This window comes from Tamandua tetradactyla, chromosome X, assembly GCF_023851605.1.
Source record: "Tamandua tetradactyla isolate mTamTet1 chromosome X, mTamTet1.pri, whole genome shotgun sequence".
Classification (NCBI taxonomy): Eukaryota; Metazoa; Chordata; class Mammalia; order Pilosa; family Myrmecophagidae; genus Tamandua; species Tamandua tetradactyla.
In genome coordinates, this window is record NC_135353.1 from 30,476,888 (window position 1) to 30,501,060 (window position 24,173).

The window sequence follows — 24,173 nt, forward strand, 5'->3', positions numbered from 1 at the left end:
AACTTAAGACTCTTAAACCTAGAAGGGCTCTAAGTGATAATCCAGTCTAGCCCTTCTGGTTGACAGATGAAGAAACGGGCACTGGGGGTGAAGGTGACTCGGCCAAGGTCACGGGAGGTTGGCAGTTAAATGACTTTCCCTGAAATCTTCCCCCCAACGCATATGGTCAAGAGCATTTTGTCTGGATCCCTTTTGTACAGGAGGACTTTTCTGAGAGGCCTTTGCAGAAGCCGCTTTTCAAACCCCTTCCTTTGCTTTCTTTCTCTTTTTCTCCCACAACTCTCTCCACATTTGTAAGTTGTAGGCCACTTTCCCAGGTAACATGATATCTTGGTGTCTCTATCAGTTTGCATTTGCTAACCCATTTCAGTTGAGTTTCAAATCGTGACCAATTTTGATGGAGATGAACTTTCTTAAAAAAAAAAAGAATGAGAAAATCAATGTGATGATAAATGATTCATCAGCTGTTCGGTGCAAGGATTTGGTATTTGTAGCAGGCAGCTGCCTTCTTAAAAGTGAGGAACGTGTCAAATGACAAGAAGTTTCCTTTCTTGCTTGCTTGGAGCAAAATAAAATTCACTTTTTCTTTAGCAATTGAGGCAGATTTTTCTCATTTACATCTATATATGAAGATGGGCAATGGCAAACGGTAGGCTTCCTAGTCCATTTAAGAATATTTAACCAAGGTTGACTTTATAAGGGTGCCTTGTTCTGGACCAGTGCATGGGTTTCTGAGAGTGGTGTGCAAATATAATTTTTCTTATTAGATAATTCTTAATGCATTAGGATAGCTCACTATTTGAAAGGATGATCTTTGAGTTTGAATAATCACCTGCTTATTCACCTGCTTTTTCTAATCTGAATTTTCATCTATCCCTGGCAATTAATTTTGATTTACCACATTGTCTTCAAGGCTTAATTGGTGAAAGATTAGAAACAAAAATGTCCTCATAGAACTTTATTTTGAAAATCGCATCTTACATAGGGCAGTGCACAAAGAAGTTACTCCGTAAATGTCTTAAGTGTGGGACAAATGTTATCTATTTGGCAAAGCCCAGGATCCCAGCCTCCATTTCATTTGTCCCTGATTAGCCTTTGGTCGGAAAAGGGAAGTCTGATGTAGTTCCATTTAGTAAACATTAATTAATTAATTAATTAATTAATTAAGCACCGTGTTGGACTCTGGCAATATAAAGAACATGGTCCAGGCAAAGGGAATAAGATGAGCAGAAGCATGGCCTCAAATGCATGATTTTTGAAGTACAGTCTTTTCCATAGGAGGCAGTCTACATTCAGTGGCCAGCCTGACTTCCAGCCTCAGCTCCATTATCTTTGGGTGACACGCTCTCTTCAAAATCACCTAACCTCTCTCTTTCAATGATTGTAAAATGGGGTGATCATTTCTGTCCTGTCATCCTCCCATGTGGTTATGACAGTGGGTATTTGATAGCATTTTTAAAACAATGCAGTTACGGGCCTCCTGGGCATTCTCATTCTTGTTGAATCTCCTTTTCTCTCTTGCTGGATTTGTGGCTTTGCTACGTGGCAGAAACCACCAGTCAACCGATGTTGATTGGCCGCCTCCCTCAAGTTGGCGGGTGCATTTGGCTGGGGTGAATCCTAATGGCTGGGAGGTCTGCCAAAGTGCTGGATCAGCCGAGTTGTGGTCTGGTGCTGATTTGGGGCTGAAGCAAAGCCTATGCATTACTCACCACCCCAAAAAAGGCATCTGACTGACTGGGGCACCGTTTCTTTCTTTAATCATCTGGGATCTGGGAGAAGGGAAATACTTCTTTCTTGTTCCTGGGTCTTTCTCAAGAGAATTTCCCAACTTGTCTGCAGGTATCTTTTCACTCTTCAAATAAAGAAGGATTTGGCTCTAGGAAGGCTTCCATGCAGTGACAATTGCACAGCGTTGATGGTGTCTCACATCTTACAATGTAAGTAGCCAATGTCTGCTTTGGGGCCTGTCAGCCAGGTAGAGAACCAAGCAAAGAATCTGAGCACCCCCAACTGTCCATCACTGTGCTAGGACTTGCAAGGTAGAGAAAGCCTCATTAAAATATAGAAAAACAGCCTGGTACAGTAGAAAGAGAGAAGTCATCGCAGCCATTGTGATTTGGGTTCAAATCCTGCCTCTATCATCTTCTAGCTATTGTAGCCTTGGGTTAAGTCCCCTTGCCTCTCTTAACCTGTTTCAGTGTCTTTAAAACAGCGACAAGAGGGTGGGCCACAGTGGCTCAGCAGGCAGAGTTCTCACCTGCCATACCAGAGACCCAAGTTCGATTCCAGGTGCCTGCACATGCAAAAATAAATAAATAAAATAAAATAATGACAAGAAAACCTTCTCGCAGAGTGATTGTGCAGATTAAAAGTAAGTGTTGATTTTCTTCTTCCTCATCCAACCTTCCCCTCCCGCTGCCCTGGCCTTGCTGTGCGGGAGCTGATTTGGACTAATCTGGGCATAGCTTTACCAGACAGGCCCTCCCTCTGTTTGCCCCAGGATGCAGCTCTGGTGTGTGCTCTCCGTGGCTTACTGTCACGTTCGATGTGATTCCTGTGTCATTCTTCATCATGATTCCCAAGAACAAAGCACAGAGAACAGCAGGTGGATAGAGGCTAAAAGGGAAAAAGGCCCCAGGGGTCTGTTATAATTCTCTATGTCCTAACATCCAAGTGGTTGGACTAAACTGAATAATGGAGAAGGCAGGGAGAAGGAGAATTGGGGAACAGTGGGGGCCTTACAGGGAGAGGGTGACACTAGGCAGGCCAAGCAGCAGACAAGCCAGGCTGCTCCTGCAACCCCAAGGGTAGGGACCAGGCAGCTGGAGATAGTATCTCTTCTTCTAGGGTCAGCTGGTCTTTTTCCTCTAGAGAGGCCTCACGAGGACAGGCTATTCCTTATTAATCCTGTAGAATCACAGGCTAATTTTTTCTCTTTGTTTCTTATGAAACAAAGTTCATTTTTGACCTCAACCCTGTACCTTCCTGACAGTTCCGAAATGGTTGATTTCTGATTTCACTGGGAATTCCAAAATGAAATGTTTGGATAGGAACAGTGTATATCCCAAATGCCTGCTAACTGGGATAGGTGATGAGAGCCCAGGATCTCAGGAAATGAGAGCTATAGTAATCAGGGAAGGCTTATGGAAGAAATGGATTTTATTCAGGCTTCTGCCTTAGCCAGACTCTCCTTCCCAAAAACAATTTGCACGTTCCCAAATAAGAATTTGATAGGTAATCATAAGTAGAGTAAACAGCATAAAGAAAACAGTGGTGGGAGAACAAGAATATGCAGGGGATGGTGAGTGACCCAGGATAGCTTGAGCATAGATATGTTTAAGAGAGGCAGTGGAAAATGAGGCATTATTCTGAAGAGCCTTGAATGCCAAGGACAGTCGCATGCTGGGAATTGGGCTTTGCACTAAGTTGGGGGAGCAGGGGGCGAGACAATTAGAGATAACAGTCTGGGAAGACATCCTTCTTCATGAACTGCTGACAGGTTGCTCAAAAAGCAATCAGGGGATTGGAACTCCCAGGCAGCCTCTGCTGGGGTGCCCTATCTCATACTTAACTGTTCAGCATTATGGATTTGGGCATTCCCTAGTGGCCACTTCAGGCATAGCACAGAGCCCTTCAGTTTTTCTCCAGGACAATTTGCAACAGAATCTCTTTCCATGGAAATTCAATGTGTTGCAGTTTGTAGCTGGAGAATGGAAGGGTGATATAAATAATTTGTTTTGGGTGATGGTTCAAAAGGATTGCCAACATTTCAGTGAGGTAGTCCTTTGCAATCGATCCAGGTGCTGTGCTGAATACAACGAGACTGCTCGTGTGCTTGTTCGTTTATTCTTTCATCCTATAATATATTTGATTGCCTGTTACGTTCTAGGCATGTGAGAAACTCCACCTTCCGACCTTCTCATTTGCCTAAGTCTCTCTTACACATCCTTCTGCTCTAGCCAGACACTCGCAAACACAATTCACACATTCCAAATGAAGTGTCCCTTAGTAACTGTTCTTTTTTATTCATTCAACCAATGTTTATTGAGAACTTACTACTGTTCCGGGTACTGTTATAGGCACTGGGAATGCAGTCATGAACTAAACAGACAAAAAGCCTTATGCTCACGGAGCTCAGTTTTTGGTGGTGGAGGAGAATTAGACAATAACTAAAATAAGTGAATTATCTATATTACCTGTTAGAAAGTGGTAAGTGCTATGAACAGGAAATAAAGCATGGAAGGGAGATGGGAAATTCTAAGGATGGGCACTGTTTTTTTTTATTTTTTTAATTTTTTTGCATGGGCAGGCACCAGGAATCGAACCCGGGTCTCCAGCATGGCAGGTGAGAACTCTGCCATTGAACCACCGTGGCCCGCCTGGTACTGGTGTTTTAAGTAAGGTGGTCAGGTAGGCGTCATTATGAAGATGACGGTTGAGCAAAGACTTGAAGGAGCTGAGATAGCAAGCTTTGCAGATATCTGGTAGAAGAGCGTTCTAAGCAGGTAGAATATCTGTGCGAAGACCCCGTGGTGGGAGCATATGCTCACAGTGTTCAAAAAACATCCGAGAGGTTTTGTGGCTGGCTGGGGGTCAGTGGAAGAAGGAGAGAGTAATCTTGGAAGGCCCTGAAAGCTGTATGAAAACTTGGAGCAATATTCTAAATGATGTGGGAAGTCATTGGAACTTAAGTAATGACATGATGTGAATTAGGTCTCTAAAGGGTGGTGAGACTAGCCCTTAGCAGGGCATGGTGGAAGTAGGTAGAACAGAGAAGAGCCTATTGCAGGAGAGAAAGAAATGATGGTAATTTGAACCAGGGTGGTCGCAGTGAAGGTGCCCATAACATTTGCTACTTTCTATTAGTGGTCATATTTACCCATATGCATGCCATAGTTCCCTTCCTAGATTGTCATCCTCTTGCACAGAGAGGAAAATAAAAACTATCCTATGTTTTCTTAAGGTTAACATGGGGTCTTGTTCTTTTTCATCAGGGGAGGGGGGTCCTTGTTCTTAATCAGGAAGATTGATTGGGGGGTGTACGCGCACGTACGTGTATGCTATCTGATTTTTTTTAACCACAGGTCAATCGAAGTATAATTTACATACCATAAAATGTATTCATTTTAAGTGTACAATTCAATGATTTTCGGTAAATTTACAGAGCTGTGCAACCATTACCACAATCCACTTTTAGAACATTTCCATCACATCAAAAGAGATCTATTTCTTGTGCGCTTTTGCAGTCACTCCCCGTTTCCATGCTCAGCCCCCAGGCGACCACTAATGTACTTCCTGTTTCTATAGATTTGCCTTTTCTGGACATTTCATATAGATGGAATCACCAAATAGGCAGTTTTTGCATTTGACTTCTTTCATTTACCACAGTGTTTTTGAAGTCCTTGCATGTTCTCGTATGTATTGTGTCAGTTCATTCCTTTCTACGGGTGAGTGGTATTCCATTTTAGAGATATACTACATTTTGTTTTTCCATTCACCTGATCATGTACATTTGGATTGCTTCCAGTTTGGCAATTATAAATTATGGTGCCTGGAATATTGGTATACATGCCTTGGTGTGGATTCTGTGTCTTAACCTTTTATGAAACTGCCAAACTGTTTTCCCAATTGTTCCCGTCCCACCAGAATTGTATGAGGCTTCCAATTTCTCCACATCTTCCCCAACACTTGCTACTGTCTGTTTATTTGATTATAGCTGTTCTAGTGGGTGTGAAGAGATAGTTCATTGTGGTTATAATATTTTCCTAATGATTAATGATGTTGAACACCTTTCACCTTTTCATGTGCTTATTAGCCATTCATATATATTCTTTTGTGAAATGTCTATTCACATTTTTTGCCAATTTTAACCAAGTATACAAATTAGAAGTATTTTCTTCTGATTTTTGGCTTATCTTTTCATTTTCTTAATGGTGTCTTTTGGAGTGCAAAGGTTTTTAATTATGATGGCGTTCATTTTGTTAATTATTTTAACGAATAATACTTTTGATGTTGTATCTAAGAATTCTTCCCAAGGTCACAATAATTTTCTCCTAAGTTTTCTTTTAAAACTTTTATAGGTTTTTACTTCTTACATTTGGGTTCATGACTCATTTTTAGTTAGTTTTTTGTATGCTTTTTTTGGTGTATGGTATGAGATAGTAGTCCAACTTCATTCTTTTGTATGTGGATATTCAATTGTCCCAGCACCATTTGTTGAAAAAGCTATTGTTTTCCCACTGAGTTATCTTGGTACCTTTGTCAGAAACCAATTGATCGTTAATATAAGAGTTGATATTTGAACTCTCAATTATGTTCCATTGATCCATATGTTTATCCTTATATCGTCACCACATTGTCTTGATTACTATGTCTTTGTAGTAGGTTTTTAAATAGGGATGTATGTCCTCCAACGTTGTTCTTTTTTTTTTTTTAAACTTGTTTTCATTATTCTGGATCCTGTACTTTTCCATATAAATTTTAAGATCATTTGTCAATTTCTAAAAAAAATAGTCTCCTGGGATTTTGATGGGGATTATATTGAATTCATAGATCAATTTGGGGAGAATTGCCTTCTTAACAGTATGGAGTCTTCTAATCATGAACACAAAATATCTTTCCATTCATTTAGATCTTTTCAAAAATTTTCTCGGCAATACTGTATAAGTATTATACATTCCCCATGTATAAGTCTTATACTTCTTTTGTTAAATTTATTCCTAAATATTATTTTCTTTTTGATGCTATTTAAAAATGTTTTCTTAATTTCACTCTTGGATTTTTCATTGCTAGTACATATTGTATATTGGTATTGAACTCATTTACTAGTTCTAGTAGTTTTTTGTGGGTTCCTTAGAATTTTCGGCATAGAGGACCATGTTGACTACAAGTGAATACAGTTTTATCTCTTTTCTCATTGGTGCAGATGATTTTTTTTTTTTTTTTTTTTTGCATGGGCAGGCCCCGGGATTCCAACCCGGGAATCAAACCCTCGTCTCCCCGGCATGGCGCGCAAATACTTTACCTGCTGAGCCACTGTGGCCGGCGCAGATGATTTATTTTTCTTCTTCTTGCTTGATTACACGGACTATTAGCAATGTATGTACTATAAATGTAAATAGTACATTTATACTGTAAATATAAATATTTACAGTTGGATAGAACGGGCAGGAGTAGACATCCTCACCTCATTTCTGGTTTTAGGGGAAAGCATTTAGTGCTCTAATGTGTTTAATGTGGTTATGATGTAGCTGTACATTTTTCATAGATGCCTTTTATCAGGTTGAAGAAGATCCCTTATTCCTACTTTGTTGAGAGAGTTTTTATGAAGATTCGGTGTTGGGTTTTGCCCAATGCCTCTTCTGGAACTATTGAAATGATAATGTGTGTTTTCCTTTATTCTGTTACTATACTGTGCTCCATTACTTGATTTTCATATGTTGAACTGACTCTGCATTCCTGAGATAGATCCCACTTGGTGATGGTGTCTAACTCGTTTTATATGTTTCTGGATTCAGTTTACTAGTATTTTGTTGAGGACTTTTGCCTCTGTATTTCATGAGGAATATTGATCTGTAGTTTTCTTTCCCTCTGCTGTGTTTATCTGTTTTTGGATTCAGGGTAATACTGGCCTCATAGAATGAATTGGGAGCTGTTCCCTCATCTTCTGTCTTCTGAAGAGTTTGTAAAGGATTGATGCTTATATTTTCTTTCAGTATTTGATGTAATTAATCAGTGAATCCATCTGGTCCTGAATGAATTTTAATGGGATTTGAACAATTATCAATTTTGGTAAAAGTAAATAAATAAAAAGACCATTGTTTTGGTCTTTTAAAAAACTTTGTTGTATGGAATTTTAATTATAGGTGATTTTGAACGATGCATGTAGTCCCATCTCACCTCCCTGAAAATGAGCCTGTCATCTGTCTAAAATACAATAGAAAAGAAAGACAGAAGAGGAAAGAAAAGCAGCATTCTAGCATTCAAAAAAGGTGCTCCAAGGTTCATGTATTTTACTTGGGAGAAGAGCACCACAGGATACTGCTGAGGGTCTACATTGCTAATAGGTTTGGATATCTGGCTTCCTATTTAATGGTAGATTAGAAGCCACAATTTAGAATGAAGTGGAAAGGTTTTCAGGGGCAGTCAGTCACAAAGAAGTAATTCATATCAATCTGATAGAGAGGGAGAAGGCATTAAAAACTATAAGGAAGATAAAAAGGACTCAAAAAGCAAAAGAGTCTGTGTTCATTTACTGTTGGGACAGATAATCCTAAATGCCCCAATTGCCTTTGAAGGCATGGTGCTGTAATAGATGTTTTTAACCGTAAACCAGTGACATCTCGAAAAGAATAAATTATGATTGGGGATAAGTTACCAGTTATTTGGAAAAATCACCGTTCCAGAATGATTCATCTCTTAAGGGTTCCAGATTGCTTGGGTTTTCCTGCATTCTCAGTGTACAGAGTGATGAATTGGCTGGGACTGGCTTGCATTGTAGTTGCTATTTATATTGCCCCTTTCTTGATAACGTACGGTTGGGTACAGCGAGGGTGATGGGCTGACTGGAAGTAGGAGAGATCGTAATCAGGATGTGGGAGAATGAAAATTTAACAAAATATTCAACTGCGATTGTGTGTGACTTACTATATTAAGAAGTCATTACCACACACTACTTCTGCTTTGAAAAAGAGCCAGTTATTTCCCTGTTACAGAAACACAAACATGCATAGAGAATGGGGCAGGTGGCCTGGGACTGCACTGGCTGCAAAGGAAGGGCTGTTTGAGGAAAGCCAGGGAGTCTGCTGGGTGCGCCATTGCTTAACCCCTTAATGCTATTGTGAGAAATGTCGCTTTTCTGTCATGCAGCAGAACTGGGAGACTTTCATGAAGAAGCAGATAGGAGACATCTGGTACAAACCCGGTATTTACTGAACCAGGACTGTTTAGAGAGTAAGATCATGCACTTTCATCAGAAGCACATGTAAGTACTTTAATTGGCACCTGCTTCTATCAGTAGGGAGCACTAAAGCTGGGGGCAGACTCTTAAAATCAGGCCTTTAAGTCTGAGAAACTTCAGGTCCAAGAAAACATTGAGCTCTTCACAGAGCTCTCTGGGTGGAGGTGACATTCTTACTGTGTTTATTGGGCTCATAAATTCTTTCCCTTTGCAGTGGCAGGAGCCCAGCTGAATCTGACATTCTGCTACTGGACATAGCGAGAAAGCTGGATATGTATGGCATCAGGCCTCACCCAGCCAGTGATGGTGAAGGGATGCAGATCCACCTGGCTGTTGCTCACATGGGAGTACTGGTGTTACGGGTAACAATTCTTTCCTTTGAAGCCCTTCGACTTGGATGCTATCTTGGCTCACACTTGAATGTTCATTCCCAAGGTGACCCCACCCTTCGGTCTTATCAACAGCCATAAAGGGAAGTAATTCTTGGAAATATTGCAGACAACTCCTGTGCTCTCAATGTGGCTTGCTTCCATTTGAAGTCTGTAATTGGCTGTCTTGATTCTGAGGAACTCACACATTAGATCAGACCAGCATAGAGGGTAGATGATGTCAAGTGGCACTTTGGAGCTTCTAGACTCTAAACAAGAATATGGATTTTGGTGAAATTCTGAAAGCTTAGGCCATGGCACCAAGTACATTTACCCTGTCCAAAACCACCAGAGACATCCCGAGGGGTTCAAAATATGGTGTTCTAGTTCAGTTTCTTGTTTCATTGGAAATACCCAGTGCCAACTAGTAGAGAATTAGTGCCCAGCTCTACCAGCAACTTTTTCTTTTTGCCAGTCCATCCTTTCCATAGGACTTTATTCTCCAGGTTAGAAACCAACTCAGCTCCCTCTGGTCCACCATCATCTTTAATGCTCACCCAAGGGAAGTTGGCCAGTTTTTCAGTCTTGTAGATTTCCTCACATCTTTGAGCAGTCGATGAATTTAGATCCAAGTTAACATTCCAGAACATTTGCTTAAATCTCAAAATGAAGAATGATGGGTAGAAACCTAGGCAGGTTTGGAAAGGAATCACTTGGGAAAGAGAAAGGGGTGACATCATGCCCACTGACCCCCAGGACCAAATTGTAACACTAAAGTAAAAAGCAAAGTAGGTTGACAGCAGACAGCCAATAGAATCTTGGCCTCATCATTGATTTGACTGTGAACTTTTCAGCATGAGTTATCACACTGATGGACCAAAGTCCCAATGGATCACAGGTATTACATGTCCACCTATGCAGCACTTCTCCTCCACCCCACTCTAACTCCTCATCCTTGTCATTTCCTACTGCATGAGGAAAGAAGGAGAGGCTAGGGGACAAAGCCATTGTGTTGGCTGTGACCTCCTTCAGTGAGAATACTTCTATCAAAAATTGGAAACAATATAGTGGTTAATTAGAGTAATCTGCAGCTCCTACTAAAAATCCAATCAAACAATAGATATTGATGTATCGAGTACCTTCTATGTGTTCTTCATCATATTATTCATTCATTCATTTTTTTCCATTCGTTCATTTTTTAGAAAAAATGGCAGCATTATTGAAATATGATGTGCATGCCATATAACTCATCTGTTTTAAGTGTACAACTCAATGGTTCTTAGTATGTTTACAGAGTTGGGCAGCCATCCATTCATTCTTTTGTTAGTATATTTATTGTGTCACTCTGTGCCAGGCACTAGAGCTACAGAAATAAATAAAAATGAACCTGGCTTTATGGTGCTTGCATTCTAATTGGGGATGACAGACAATTAAGCAAGAAATTACAAACAAGCCTAGTGTGCTTTGTGCTAGAGGAGGTATGGGGTGCTATGGTAATACATATGAAAGGGGGTTAGGAATGAAGAGGATTTATCAGGCCAAGGAGACAGGGTTGGGAAGTGGGAGAGAGTGTTCCAAAGAAAGGGAGACAAGGGCATAATCAAGAAACTAACATTAAACATAAGACATGGCTCCTGTCATTAAGATGCTTACAATTTATTTTGAAAGACCAGAGGAATGGTGAATGATATCAGACATAGGGGTAATCAAGAGCCAATCTATCATATTTACTTGTAGTTGTATGACAGGTATATACAACAAACTAATACATTTAGTTACTTGTAGGGAATGGGTAGATGGGGACAGAGATAGGAGTGACAGTTGTGGGATTGAGACTTCCCAATATATGTCTTTTCATAGACCTTTGAGTTTTGGACCATGTGAATGGATTACCTATCCAACAAATAAACAAACAAGCAGAAAACTAAGTTGTTTGGGCAGGCCGGGAGAGACGAGGGCATTCCGGGAAGTTAGAACTGGTTGTAGACTACAGTGATCACACAGAATGTCCTCCAAAAGGTGTTACCAGAGCTGGCAAGAAGTTCTTGGCTATGTGGATGGCATTCTGGGTAAGGAGAATGAGGAGACCTACGGGAGGGAAGGTACAGAGATGGATGGAAGGATGTTTCTCTGGGAACAATGGGAGAGAAGTTTGGATATTCATATAAATGGGGCAAAATCATAGAGGGTCTGGGAAAGCCAATCAGAAGGGTTTAGATTTGATGATACAGGCAGTGGGGAGCTCCTGAAGGAATTAATGGGGCTGGGTAAACAGATCTTTTTTAAGCAGCTGAATCTGGATACATAGGAAGGGGGAGAGATTATTGATGCTGCATTAATCTTTTCCTCCTGCAATCTCCCTGTCCTGGCTGGAAACCATTCTCAGACATAGCCCTTCTTGCTTGCATTTCAGAGTAGCCTTATGTCCCTCATGGAATGCCTCCTTACACCATAACTTCTACCTAATGTAACAGGATCAGTCTGCTCATGAATTGGGGCAAGTGTAGTCCCATTCATGAGACACTTTTTCAATCAGGTTTGCACTGTCTTATCAAACCAGCTTGTGTTGACCACTTATCCTGAAATCTGTTGCATATTTCATTATAGGGAAATACAAAGATCAATACTTTTAACTGGGCTAAAATTCGCAAGTTGAGTTTTAAGAGAAAGCATTTTCTCATCAAACTTCATGCCAACATCTTGGTAAGTAACTTTCGAATGAATTCTTCTTTCTGTTCACTTGGGGATTTCTTGGTTGAAAAGTTTCTGCAAATGGTTTATATGCACGTGGTGAAAACTGGATGGCCCTGATGGGTGATGCACTCCCTCTGCTGCTTCTACATAAATAAACCAGAGCCTTTGTTCTATTTTTAGTAAAAGAAAAACACTTAAGAATGCCAATTGGCAGTTAAGAATAAATAAATTAGAGGAAAATGGAGCGGCTGGACTGTAAGGCACATTTACTTGGAAGTCATTTTCCAGGGATTTGATGAATCCAATGGGTGTGACCAGATCTAGGACTATGGAAGCCTTCGTCTGATGTTATATGCTCTCTTTCCTAAAGTACTTTCACTCACTTTCCATAAGCAAAAGGCATTGAACACCTACTCTGTGCCAAAGCCAAGCAGGTTGATGTGTGTGTGTGTGGTGTATGTGTGTGTGTGTGGGGATGCACACATAAAAACACAAGAAGGAATTGTTGTGCAAGGCTCCATTGTACAGGATGAGACAAACATGCTAGAAAGGATGTTCTTTTATGACCATAAAGGACGTGAAAAAATTGAGATAGACTAATTTTTGTCCTATGGAAGATCCAGTAGTTTGGGGTTCATTCTATGGATCTTAGCTTTCTGTAAAAATTGTTCATTTGAGCAATTCAGAAGACTGTATCCAGTGGGAAGTTCATGAAGAGGTCTGGGGCTGCGTGCAGGAAGTGTGAAGGAGTGAGTTAAGGGGCCCAGCAGAGTGAGTTGATGGGGCTGCTGAGAATAGAGTGTGAGCAGGCATGCTGCGTAGCTCTGGGCTAATGGTGATATACGGTGAATTAGGGGTTGGGGAAAACTTGAATTTTAGATTTGGAAGGCCCAGCTCCTCTAGAACAGATTAACATATGCTAAATGGGCAACACAAACTATCATAGAACAAGGCAGCCCAGAGAAGAGGAAGTGTCTGTAGCTAGCACATTAAAAAAGACTCACACATGTAATCATCTTATAAACCTTGCCATCATTAAGGAAAATTTCCTCTCCCTTCCCTTTTCCTGTTGGTCATTTATAACTTCTTGACACCTTCCTAAAGTGTGCCCTTTGATGTTCATTTTAATCTAATTTACAACCTCATAAAAATGTTCCTGGCAGAGAAGAGGGAGTCAAAAAGGATTTGCGGTGAGGAAGTATGCAAAGCAAGATTTGCTTTTTAGAGAAGGCTCTGTTTCTGGGCAATGGCCCTGTCTGTTTCTCGAAAGGTTGCCAATCATTTGGGTTCAGTAGGTGTGAAGTCTACAGGGAGCCATGCGGAAAATCAGAAGTCCTGCTGCATGGACCAATAGTTGAGAAAGCTTTGGGATTTGAATGTCTTTGAAATTCATGAAGGATGTTTTGCTTGATGGAAATTTGGTTTATACAGGTGTTGTGCAAGGACACCTTGGAGTTCACCATGGCCAGCCGAGATGCCTGCAAAGCTTTCTGGAAGACTTGTGTGGAGTACCATGCTTTCTTCAGGCTTTCTGAAGAGCCCAAATCAAAGCCCAAAACCCTACTCTGTAGCAAGGGTTCCAGTTTTCGCTATAGGTAATGAAGTATCCCACATAGGCAAACTACACACACAGCTTCTTTTAAAAAACAGGTGGAGCTGGAATTCTAGAAGCAATAAAGAATCCTTATCAATCCACTTAGTAAATGACACACTTTACTGTTCATCCCTGTGTGACACATTAAATCAGCTGTTTTCTAACTGGGGTTTAGGGGGAGGTGGGGCATCCTGCCTAGTGGGTTTGATCTGAATCTCTGGAAGGGTTGAGGGAAGGATGTATGCAGTTTGAGAAAACATATTCAATGAATTCATTGTTTTCCTTATATGCAGCTTATGAGCAAGTCCTGGACTGAAAAGCTCAACAACAATCTTTTTTAGTGGTGGTTAGGTAAAAGATAGTATGATAAAGCATTGTAGGGTATAAGGGATGAAAAAGATTGAGCAGTATTGCCCAAGAAGCTCCTTGCTATGGGTAACAAACACCTTGGAGGAATGGAAGGGAGGATGAATTCAGACCTACATTTTACTTGAACAAACTGCCTAAGAATCCTTTGGAAGAAGCTTTCAAAATTCTTAGCTAAGATAAAAAATTCTAATTGAATGCTTCCACATAAGGGGTTTTTCAAATAATGGGAGCCTGTCCCATTAAGAACTGAGAGTTTTTAAACGTTATATATTTTTGATGAAAACAATCCAAAGTGTATTCTCCAAACCCCTGCCTTCTTAAGCAGATGATAGTGAGTATATTTCACCTTTTTTTTTTTTATGTCCTGGGTTACTATAAACCTCACTTATTCTCTGTAGGCAGCTGTACTGCTGTGATGGCTTCCGGCTTGGGGGAGGCATGTTAGGCCCCGCACCTTGGTGATAAATGGCTTAGACTTTTTGCATTTCATCATTCTTGTGATTCTTTAAAATTTATTTTTAGTTTTTTATTTGATTTTATTTTTTCTGGTAATTCTTTTTTTTTTTGTTTTTTTGGCTCTTGTGTTTCTTTCTGCAGCCAGCTTTCTTTGCTAATGTACGCCGGAACAGAGCAACCCTCTTCTGCTATTTGGTTAGCTGCTTTTCCTCTGCCACGGCCTGAGAAGCCAGATAAATAGCCTCCCTAGAAGTAGTGTGTACTGCAAATCAAAGCCAAATTACTCTGATTTGCAGGTAGGGAGAAGGCTTTTGGAGGAAAGTGCATTTCGTTTTCAAGTGCAGGTTTTTTTATTGAACTGTCATTTGGCCCTGATCAGAGGCTTTAAAAAAACCTAGGCTTTACCTAGGTTCTGGGTAACTGTGTTTCTGTGTCTGATCCTTGGGCACTATCGTTAATGCGATGGTCAAAGATCCATGTGTGCTATTCAGCCAGACTCTTTTGGTTTCAACAACAAACGAGACTTTCAAGTTTTAGTAGTGTGCAATTAACATGAATCTGATTTTTATCTCCTCCCTATAATAGTGGAAGAACCCAAAGGCAACTTTTGGAATATGGGAAAAAAGGAAGGTTGAAGAGCTTGCCCTTTGAAAGGTACATGCTGCCCCTCCCGCCGTGTTGCTTTTAAGTTGAATTTGGAGGTTTCGAGATTTTTATGTAACCTGATATTCACATGAAGAGCATTTCAAAGACTATTCTGTTTGGAAATTACAGGAAACATTACCCATCTCAGTACCATGAAAGACAGTGCAGGTCCTCTCCAGACCTCCTCACCGACGTTTCTAAACAAGTAAGGTTTTTTTCGAATTCCTACTCCTTTAGATAAATGCAACATATCTACATTTCCAGTGCTCCCGAGAAATGATTCTGCCAGAATCTCCCAGTGTCTCAAAGGGTTACTGTGTTAGAGTAGGTTAGCCTCCTGGGGAGGTCTGTTGGCTCAGTCCTTCCAGCCCAAAAACCATTTAGTAAACTGCCACTGCTACGTACCTTATTAACTGGGAGATCTGACACATCTTCAAATTGCAACCTGTATTGCTAACATCTTGCAAAATGCAGATCCAAATGAATTAATGTGGCGTTTTATTTTTCACGCTAAAAGCTCTGCTCTTTTACCTATGAAAACCTTAAGGCTTGGAGGAAGATATAAGGGCTTGGGTTAAGATTTTAAAGTATTTTTGCTATGTAATTGTATCATTCAATTTAAGAACAAAGGGCTGTTCCCCTGAATGGAAGATGGTGGCTTCATTTGCGTTTTATAGTATGAACCATGTTAATGATTTTCTCCCTCCCTAAAAGAAATACACATTAATTATACAGCCCATAAACTCTCATGTCTTCGTTGAATTGAAGGTTTTTATGTGAAAGGCATCAGAGGTATAATGCAGGAAGGGACCATCTAGTATATGCGAACCCTCGGCTATTCATAGCCCTCCTCCCCATCATTTTACAGAAGATAGGGAGGGGACTGGAGCAGGGAGGTTAGGTAACTTGCCTAAGCAAGTTAAAGGCAGAGCCAGGGCTGGAATCCAGGCCTTCTGACTCCTGGTTCATTGGCATAGCTGCTAAACCACGCTGCTTGAACGAACACTGCTGCTCGAAGTACATAAAGAACTTAGGTGATGGGATGGCATTGAGAAAGAATAGCGTTATGTGTGCTTTTTTTTAACACACGAATTGGGAATATAGTATAAATTTTTACCCTTTCTGTATGTTTAGTAACCCTGGGATAGCATATGGATTGAAATGACTCTGTGAAAAAATACTTTGTCAAAATCTGAGAGGCTCGTTTGCATTCTCCTCCTTCCTCAACCAAATGGCTCCTTCCTTCTTTCACCATCCTGTCCTTTCTCTCAAGGTGGAAGATTTGAGGCTAGCATATGGCAGTGGGTGCTACCGAAATGTGAATGGAGTGCACGCGTCGGAGCCTGTGCTAGACAGTAGGAGGAGGAACTCTGCAGTGGAGGTGACGTTTGCAACTGAGCTGGAGCATTCCAAACCAGAGGCAGATCCCACATTGTTGCATCAGTCCCAGAGCAGTTCCTCTTTCCCTTTTATTTATTCAGACCCCGTCTTTAGCACTGACCCTGTTCCTGACACTGATCCCAGAGACTTCGTTGAAGAGAGGAGTCCTCTAAGCTCCTTCCGAACCAGCGCTAAGTTTGCTGACAATCACCTGAACCTGTCTTCTGGCCTCACAAGCAAAGTGAGTCCAGCAAGGCAGCTAACTTACACAGATGTGCCCTATATTCCCTGTACTAGTCAGCAGGTTGACATTATGCCTCCCCAAGTCTTTTTCTACGTGGACAGGCCACCCCAGGTGCCCAGGCGGTCTCCAATCATGGCAGAAGAAAGGGAAACACCAGACAGCTGTCTAGAGCCCACTCCAATAAAGCCAGCTAAAAGAAGCCCGAGGAATATCAGAATGAAGAGTTTTCAGCAAGACTTTCAAGAACTCCAAGAGGTCATGACCAGGACTAGTGGTAGGAGTGCCATTAACGTAGATCTAGAAGAGGAAGACCCAATGTTAGAAGATGCATTTGCATACAACATTCAAGAGCAAACCCCTAAACGGTCCCAGAGCCAATCAGACATGAAAACTATCCGTTTTCCCTTTGGATCTGAATTCAGACCCTTAGGACCTTGTCCTGCTCTGAGTCGTAAAGCTGACCTTTTTACCTATATGTTTGCAGAGCAGGAGTTCCCAGCAGTTCTAATGAGTCAGGGTGCAACGGGAAGATATGTAGCTAGCGAATCCAGTGATTCTGAATCAGAGATTCTTAACCCAGACTACTACTCTTTGTATGGCAAAGGAATAAGGTCACCCACGGCCCGAATCCGCTTGTCTTCTGGTAGTCTACAGCTAGACGAAGAAGATGAAGATGTTTCTTTCAACACGCATTCTGGTGAAGACAGGACTTTACTAAAACCATGTAATTACTTCTTAGCTTAAAAGTGTGAACTCTGTGAACATTTCTGGCCAGTTCCATATTACTGCCTTAGGTAAAGATAAGGAACTTCTTTGGATAAACCGTTTTCTTAGTTATTAATCAGTGGCACTAAGGAGATCTATGAAGTTTGGACTCCAGGTTGATGAAAGATCCAGCTCTTGCCCCATTCCCCAGAAGCTGCCAGTGTTCTGTGACCTGAGAACACTGGGACTTGGGAAAATGCCCTCTCCTGGCCAGCACTGTGGTAGGATGAGGGGGCTATTTGTCATCTCCATTATACATTTCCTCATGGAGACATTATAAATGGTCAGGTTCTTTGGCACTGAAGAATGGCAGCAGTATGGATTGGTGTATGTCATTGGCTTCTGATGTCATTTAGTGATTTGGTAGATTGTGAATGTGCTGATCATTCTGTTCTTAAAACAATACTTTGACTGAATGTTTCAGTGCTTATTGTTTGTGTGGGGTCCAGTATTAATGGTCTTGCTCTATGTTAAGGACTGCCTTTTTTTTTTCAACCTCATATGTAGGGGGAGCATGGCCCTCCTAAAGCCTCAGGAACAAGGTAGTGGCATGGATCTCAACAGAACACATGTCTAAAATTGACCAAGACTTGGCAGAATTCTAAATCTAGGAAATTCATGAGTTAGATTATTTCTAAAGCCAGATATATGCCTGATGAGGATATGATGATGTTTGGCTTATAAATCCTTTATTATATGTAGTGAAACAGAAAAGTTAACCGGTTGGTTTGTTTAATCACTCTTACCATATATATACTTTACCACATCTTGTTGCATGCATGTAGGAAAGGAAATGAGACGTTATTTTAATAAAAACTGATGAAAAAAACATTTATTTGAAAGTAAGTTATAAATAAGTTCTTCCTTTTGTTTCAATTTCAGAAATGATTGGTTCTGGCTTATTACTAAGAGGAAAGACAATTAGGCATAGCATTATGAAAGTCTTTGTTTATTGATTTTAATGTTAAGTACAATATATTTACAAGACATAACTAATGTTAAGTACTAACTCCCAAGAAATGATGCAATTATATAGGCAAGTTATTTTTAATATATAACTCAATGGAGAAAAGGTGGGATAGTTTATTTTCCCAGTCTACATCAGAAGATCCCTTTTGATCTACCTCATTCCACTCCTTTCCCACATTTTAGCATGTTCCTTTCTGCTTCTGGCCTCATATTTAATACCTCACATATCTAGACTATTTAATAAGAATATATTAATGCCCAAACGCCTTTATATTAATCCTATATATCCTTACAGCTGTATTAAATTCATCTTCAACCTTCTATCCAGGAAAAAACTCAATTGCTTTATCGTTTATGCTCTTTCTCATCTCAAGAAATCTTTTATGTCTTCCATGGAGAACTATAGGGCTCAAATCTGCACATTATATCCTAATAAGTTTATAATTAGATAACCAGATAATTTATTGTGCAAACAAGGACATTTTTGAGTGGAAGGGGATTATCTTAGGGCAGGAGGCAGAAATTGGGGCAGATGTTCACATTAACTATAACTAGTACTTAATATAATGTGAAGAACACCTTCTACTAGGTTCGAACTAGTAAAAATGTTGGTTTTACTTTAACTTATGTGTGAGACTAAAGCAAAAAATGTTTATTTGGTACAAAATTTATATTTTGACTAGTGCATTTCCTAATATAATTTATGTGGACAGCTTAATTGAACACCATAAGTACATGAAACCTTGAGTAGGGCATGAGATTTTGTAGGTTTCTCCAGAATGATGCCTTGGTAAATCCCAGAAAGATTTGAACAGTGAATAAAAAGGTATTTGCAAAGTTCCCTTGGGGGAATGGTGAGAAAGGGGGAAAATTCAACTTCCCCATGTGCAGAATTCTTGATATTCTCACAAGCAGTGGGGACAACCAAAGTTATAGGCTGAGCCCCCAGTCTGGCAGTTTGTTCATATGAAACTTAACCCCGCAAAGGATAGGCCAAGCCTACTTAAAATTAGGCCTAAGAGTCACCCCCAAGAGAACCTCTTTTGTTGCTCATATGTGGCCTCTCTCTCTCAGCCAACATGACGAGCAAACTCACTGCCCTTCCCCCTTCTACGTGGGACATGAAATCCTAGAATGAGCTGGGACTCAGCATCAAGGGATTGAGAAAACCTTCTTGACCAAAAGGGGGAAGAGAGAAATGAGACAAAATAAAGTACCAATGGCTGAGAGATTCCAAACAGAGTCAAGAGGTTATCCTGGAGGTTATTCTTACGCATTAAATAGATATTACCTTTCTCATTAAGGCATAACAGAGAGGCTGGAGGGAACTGCCTGGAAATGTGGAGCTGTGTTCCAGTAGCCATGTTTCTTGAAGATGATTGTATGATATAGCTTTCGCAATGTGACCGTGTGATTATGAAAACCTTGTGTCTGATGCTTCTTTTATCTACCTTATGGACAGATGAATAAAACATATGGATGAAAAATAAATAAATAATAGGGGGAACAAATTTTAAAATAAATTTAGTAGATTGAAATGCTAGTGATCAATGAAAGGGAGGGGTAAGGGGTATGGCATGTATGAATTTTTTTTCTGTTTTCTTTTTATTTCTTTTTCTGAATTGATGCAAATATCCTGAGAAATGATCATGATGATGAATATTCAACTATGTGATAAAAAAGAATGTTCATATTGTATGTTGATTGGTTTTACTAATAAAAATTAAAAAGAAATGTTGGTTTCAGTGTTCCAACAATAAATTAAAAAGCAAAACAGAAATAATTTGAAACAATTAAAATATCATACCACACCTCACTCAAGAAAACAAACACTGAGAACCATGAAATTTAAATATTTATTTTTAAAGCCCCCAAAACACTGGAGTATGCTTTACTTATAAACAGTTTACAGGACTAAGAACTATAATGGATAATAAGCAATACAACTCATATCTGTGATGCAGTTGTGTTGTAAAGTTTCAAACAATCAATTTATAAATTTGTTGCTTTTACTTTTATAAAAATATTCATTTAATCCATGATATGAATTGCAAAATTATTCCCAGACTTATACAAATTATAAATAACAATTGAGTTTCAGTTACATAGCAGGTGAAAATTTTACCTAAGCTATTACTTCAAAATAGAATGTGTTAAGTACAGGCACCAATGAAAATAATTTTCTTGGCATATGACACCACAACATCTTTCTCAAGTGTTTTTATTATTAAAAAAAAAGAAATAAGAGGCTGTAATGGCCGCTTTAACTAAAAGGTGTATTCTTAATTTGAAGAATAACTTCTAACATTTGGCAGTTGTTCAGATTTTTTTAATGATGTGCAAAACCAAACTGTGCAGATCTAAACAATAAAACGTTAACTATCAAAACTAATTAATATTAATAATTCTACAATTACTGAAATATAGCCCCAGTTCAGAACTTAGGCATAATATATATATATACTGGGTTTAAAAGAAAAAGGTAATACCCACTTAACAGTACCATAAATATAACTGAAAATTAACTGTACAGTCTAATTCAATCTTTGTACAGACAAAAATCATCCTGTACTATGGTCACTTTCATAAGAACTAAAAAAAAAAAGATCATTTTAAATACCCTTTCAAAATGAACAAATGATGCTTATGTACTGTTAATTATGAAGAACAAAAATGTATAAATAGTTAATAGGACAATTTACTACCATGACAAAATATGCTGGTATAAGTTATATTCATACCTGTTTATCAGGTATTTAGTTACAAGATGATCAGCTTTTTTTAAGCTGCCCAAATTCAAGCACATCATATGCAATTTGAGTTGAAGATTTAAAAAGTGAAGTCTTTAAAAAGACTGATTTGTCCAGTATTACTAAAAACCCATCTTGCCTAAATGGTGTTACTTTAAATTTCCAATAAGAGTTAAATAAAGAGTTCACTGCTTCTTCTAAAAAGAGAAGGGAAATACAGCACATCAAGAGGTACCTCTGTTGCTACATGTTGCCTGCAAATGCTTCTAACACAGGACTCTTGAATGTGATTATCACTGAGCTGCCCGGAATATCATGCCACCTTGGTCAAAAGAGTCAATACTTTTCCAGGTTTCATTTCCAAGGACTTACTGAAAACTTCGGTTTTAAGAAGATAGGCCCTATGTCCACCTCCCCACCAAAAGTCATTTTTTTTTAGAATAAGCTCACATTAAAACAAAAAAGCTTTTTGAAGCTTGATGATTTGCAAAAGTTGAATGTAGGATGACTCTGAAAGACTTGCATGTCTCATGAGTGTATAGTTAATTAAAGATCAAAACATAGAAGGTTTTTATCCTAGTAACTTAATAATGATACCTAAAAACAAAAGTGTATCTCAATATTTACTAGAATACAAGTAAAACTACAGCACTAAAAGTTATTCCTTACAAAATAAACTCTTTAAAATACAAAATGATAAACACCATCACAAAATAGTTGAATAGGTTCTTCCAAATCTTCAATCATCAATACGTTGCAAAGATCCAAAGGCACATGGAGCTCATGAGTTAAGCATTGTTAAGCTTGAAGTAGCTTTGGTGGGTTTCTCTGGGTCCATATGAAACAGAAGCCAATAATAAGTTTCTTAGGGGGAATCATCTGCTGAACACCTATAAAATTAATTAAAAACTTAAATTGATATGCAATTTAATTTGTATGCTTAAATTTCTCATCTTTATGAATTCTGCAATTCAGGAACCAATTCAACAAACTAGATAAATTCCTTGAATTGAATCTCATCCTGTAGATGTTAAAAGGTAAACAAGTTCAAAAATCCCTTCTGTATCTGAAATCAGGACTTCTGATTGGTTTGTTTGGAAACTGGAAAACAGAGGGGGAGATTTCCATTAAAATTGAAGAGATTTTAAGAGGGGATTTAGTTTATGAATGTACGTAAGATTTATCAGACAGAAGATCTATGAGAGTGTGTGCTTTCACAGGCTATTTACTTTGTTCCAACTGATCCCAGTGGCATCACAAATACAAAGAAATAAAAAAAATACATGGATAAGAGATATAATAGAGTTAAAGCTAAAATTAGTATCCCTTTATCATTTGCTTGAGCTAAGGAGTCATATGTATGCACAAGCATGCATACAAAAGTCTTGTTTCTAAAACAATTTTAAAATGAAACCAATTTTTTTGAATGTGAACAACTATCAACCATCTAATAGTTCAAGAGGCAGTCACAGACTCAGTTGAATGTAAGGGCCATTTCATTCAGTGGAAAATTACCTTGTAATGCTTAAAGATGATAATTCTAAAAGTGAACATTTAAGGTAGGTAACAAATCAAAACCGTTTTCAGCATACTATTATTAAAAGGTGACTTTGTCAGAAAGAATGAAGAAGTGACTGGAAAAAGGTAACTGTGTTACATCATAAATGAATATCCAACTGAAAATATCAAAGAATTTTTTAAAAATGACATTTCAAGCTTACTTTTGAAATTTTTCAATTAATTTCTTCACCATTTTATCTGTGATGCCAGGACAGGTAGCTTCAGCCATAGCAATACTTTTCTCAAGTTCTTCAATTGCCTGATTCCTCCTAGCATTATGTTCATCCTGCTGTTTAAGCTGAGAAAGATCAATAGTTATAACATTTTAAATTCTATACTACTTAAAACAGATATCCAAAGCTAGTAAACCTGCACTTACTTCGGCAAATGCAGGTGTGATTATCATAGACAAACAGCTCAGAGTCTGCACAAGATCTTGCTCCTTTGAATAAATCATATAGATCATACACAGGAAAGATGAAACAGTCATTATGATTTTCTTGGTTATTCTATACCAGATATGCACTAATTTGGATCTACCTCGCAAAAGATCTGACATAATGTTAGGTCCCCATGCTTTGTCACAGCACTCATTCCCTTCCATCACCCAGAAAACCTCCAACTTTTAGGATTACGTTAGATATCCATGAATTCACTGGGTTTATGTATGTCTAGGTAAAAAGCATTTAACAAGGTACCACTGACCACGTAAAATGACTTCTATTACCTTTCTTAATTAGCTCAAAATCAAAGACAAATAAAACATACTGTGTATCACAGTGAGGTGAACAGGCATTTAAGGGTGTCGCTACATAGTTTGGAAAAGCCTATCAAGAGAAAAAGACCATCTTTCCATGTACATACTGCTCCATTCTGTAGTTTCTTTGGGTCAGGCTTCTTTCTCACAGTAGTAAAGCTCCATTCAGGATGAGTATTATTTTCCCTGCTGGTGGTGGATTCTCTAAAGAGATTATCAAAGGTACCTTGATAAGTTGCTAAATAATCAAGCTTGGTGAAAATACCAAATCGATGCAGTTAGAATTGCTCTAATGTTCAAAAAATTATAGTATAAGAAATCATGTTTCAGTTTCAGGTGAATACCACATTTCAGTGAATAGCTGTGGTTCTCAACTCTTTAAGTGTGCATTACTTAAAATATATAGATACCTGTTCCCCAACCCTTCCCACTGACGGAATTGGGAACTCCAGCACTATGGCTTGATTTTTAAAAAGCTCCAATGGTGATTTGCATGGGCAGCTAAGGCCAACAAATACTGGAACGGGGTATAAAAACGTCCTGATATTTATCCCTTTCGAAAGTTTTATCTCCTTGCCATAGATGCAAGAATCTGCAAGTATTATCTAAAGGAGTTTAATTTTGCCTCCATGTCAATTCAGCCCGTGGAAGAAATATTCT

The 24,173-nt window shown here is 39.0% G+C and overlaps 2 protein-coding genes across 4 annotated transcripts in view; one reads left to right on the plus strand and one right to left on the minus strand.

The window, feature by feature from the left end:
- Positions 1 to 17,477, plus strand: part of FRMD7 (FERM domain containing 7) — a 44,696-nt gene extending 27,219 nt beyond the window's left edge. The window contains exons 5-12 of the mRNA XM_077146939.1: positions 1,843 to 1,940; positions 8,872 to 8,986; positions 9,177 to 9,324; positions 11,938 to 12,033; positions 13,456 to 13,619; positions 15,029 to 15,097; positions 15,218 to 15,293; positions 16,362 to 17,477. Of these exons, the coding sequence (XP_077003054.1) occupies positions 1,843 to 1,940; positions 8,872 to 8,986; positions 9,177 to 9,324; positions 11,938 to 12,033; positions 13,456 to 13,619; positions 15,029 to 15,097; positions 15,218 to 15,293; positions 16,362 to 17,456 (1,861 nt within the window). The 3' untranslated portion in view covers positions 17,457 to 17,477. The remainder of the gene's footprint in view (positions 1 to 1,842; positions 1,941 to 8,871; positions 8,987 to 9,176; positions 9,325 to 11,937; positions 12,034 to 13,455; positions 13,620 to 15,028; positions 15,098 to 15,217; positions 15,294 to 16,361) is intronic.
- Positions 17,478 to 20,288: 2,811 nt separating this feature from the next.
- The window catches only part of STK26 (serine/threonine kinase 26), a 61,639-nt gene continuing 57,754 nt past the window's right edge, over positions 20,289 to 24,173 (minus strand). For all 3 annotated transcript variants that reach the window (XM_077146181.1, XM_077146182.1, XM_077146183.1), the window contains 4 exons: positions 23,621 to 23,717; positions 23,136 to 23,198; positions 22,918 to 23,054; positions 20,289 to 22,086 (listed from right to left, as the gene is read on the minus strand). In XM_077146181.1, the coding sequence (XP_077002296.1) occupies positions 22,062 to 22,086; positions 22,918 to 23,054; positions 23,136 to 23,198; positions 23,621 to 23,717 (322 nt within the window). In that variant the 3' untranslated portion in view covers positions 20,289 to 22,061. The remainder of the gene's footprint in view (positions 22,087 to 22,917; positions 23,055 to 23,135; positions 23,199 to 23,620; positions 23,718 to 24,173) is intronic.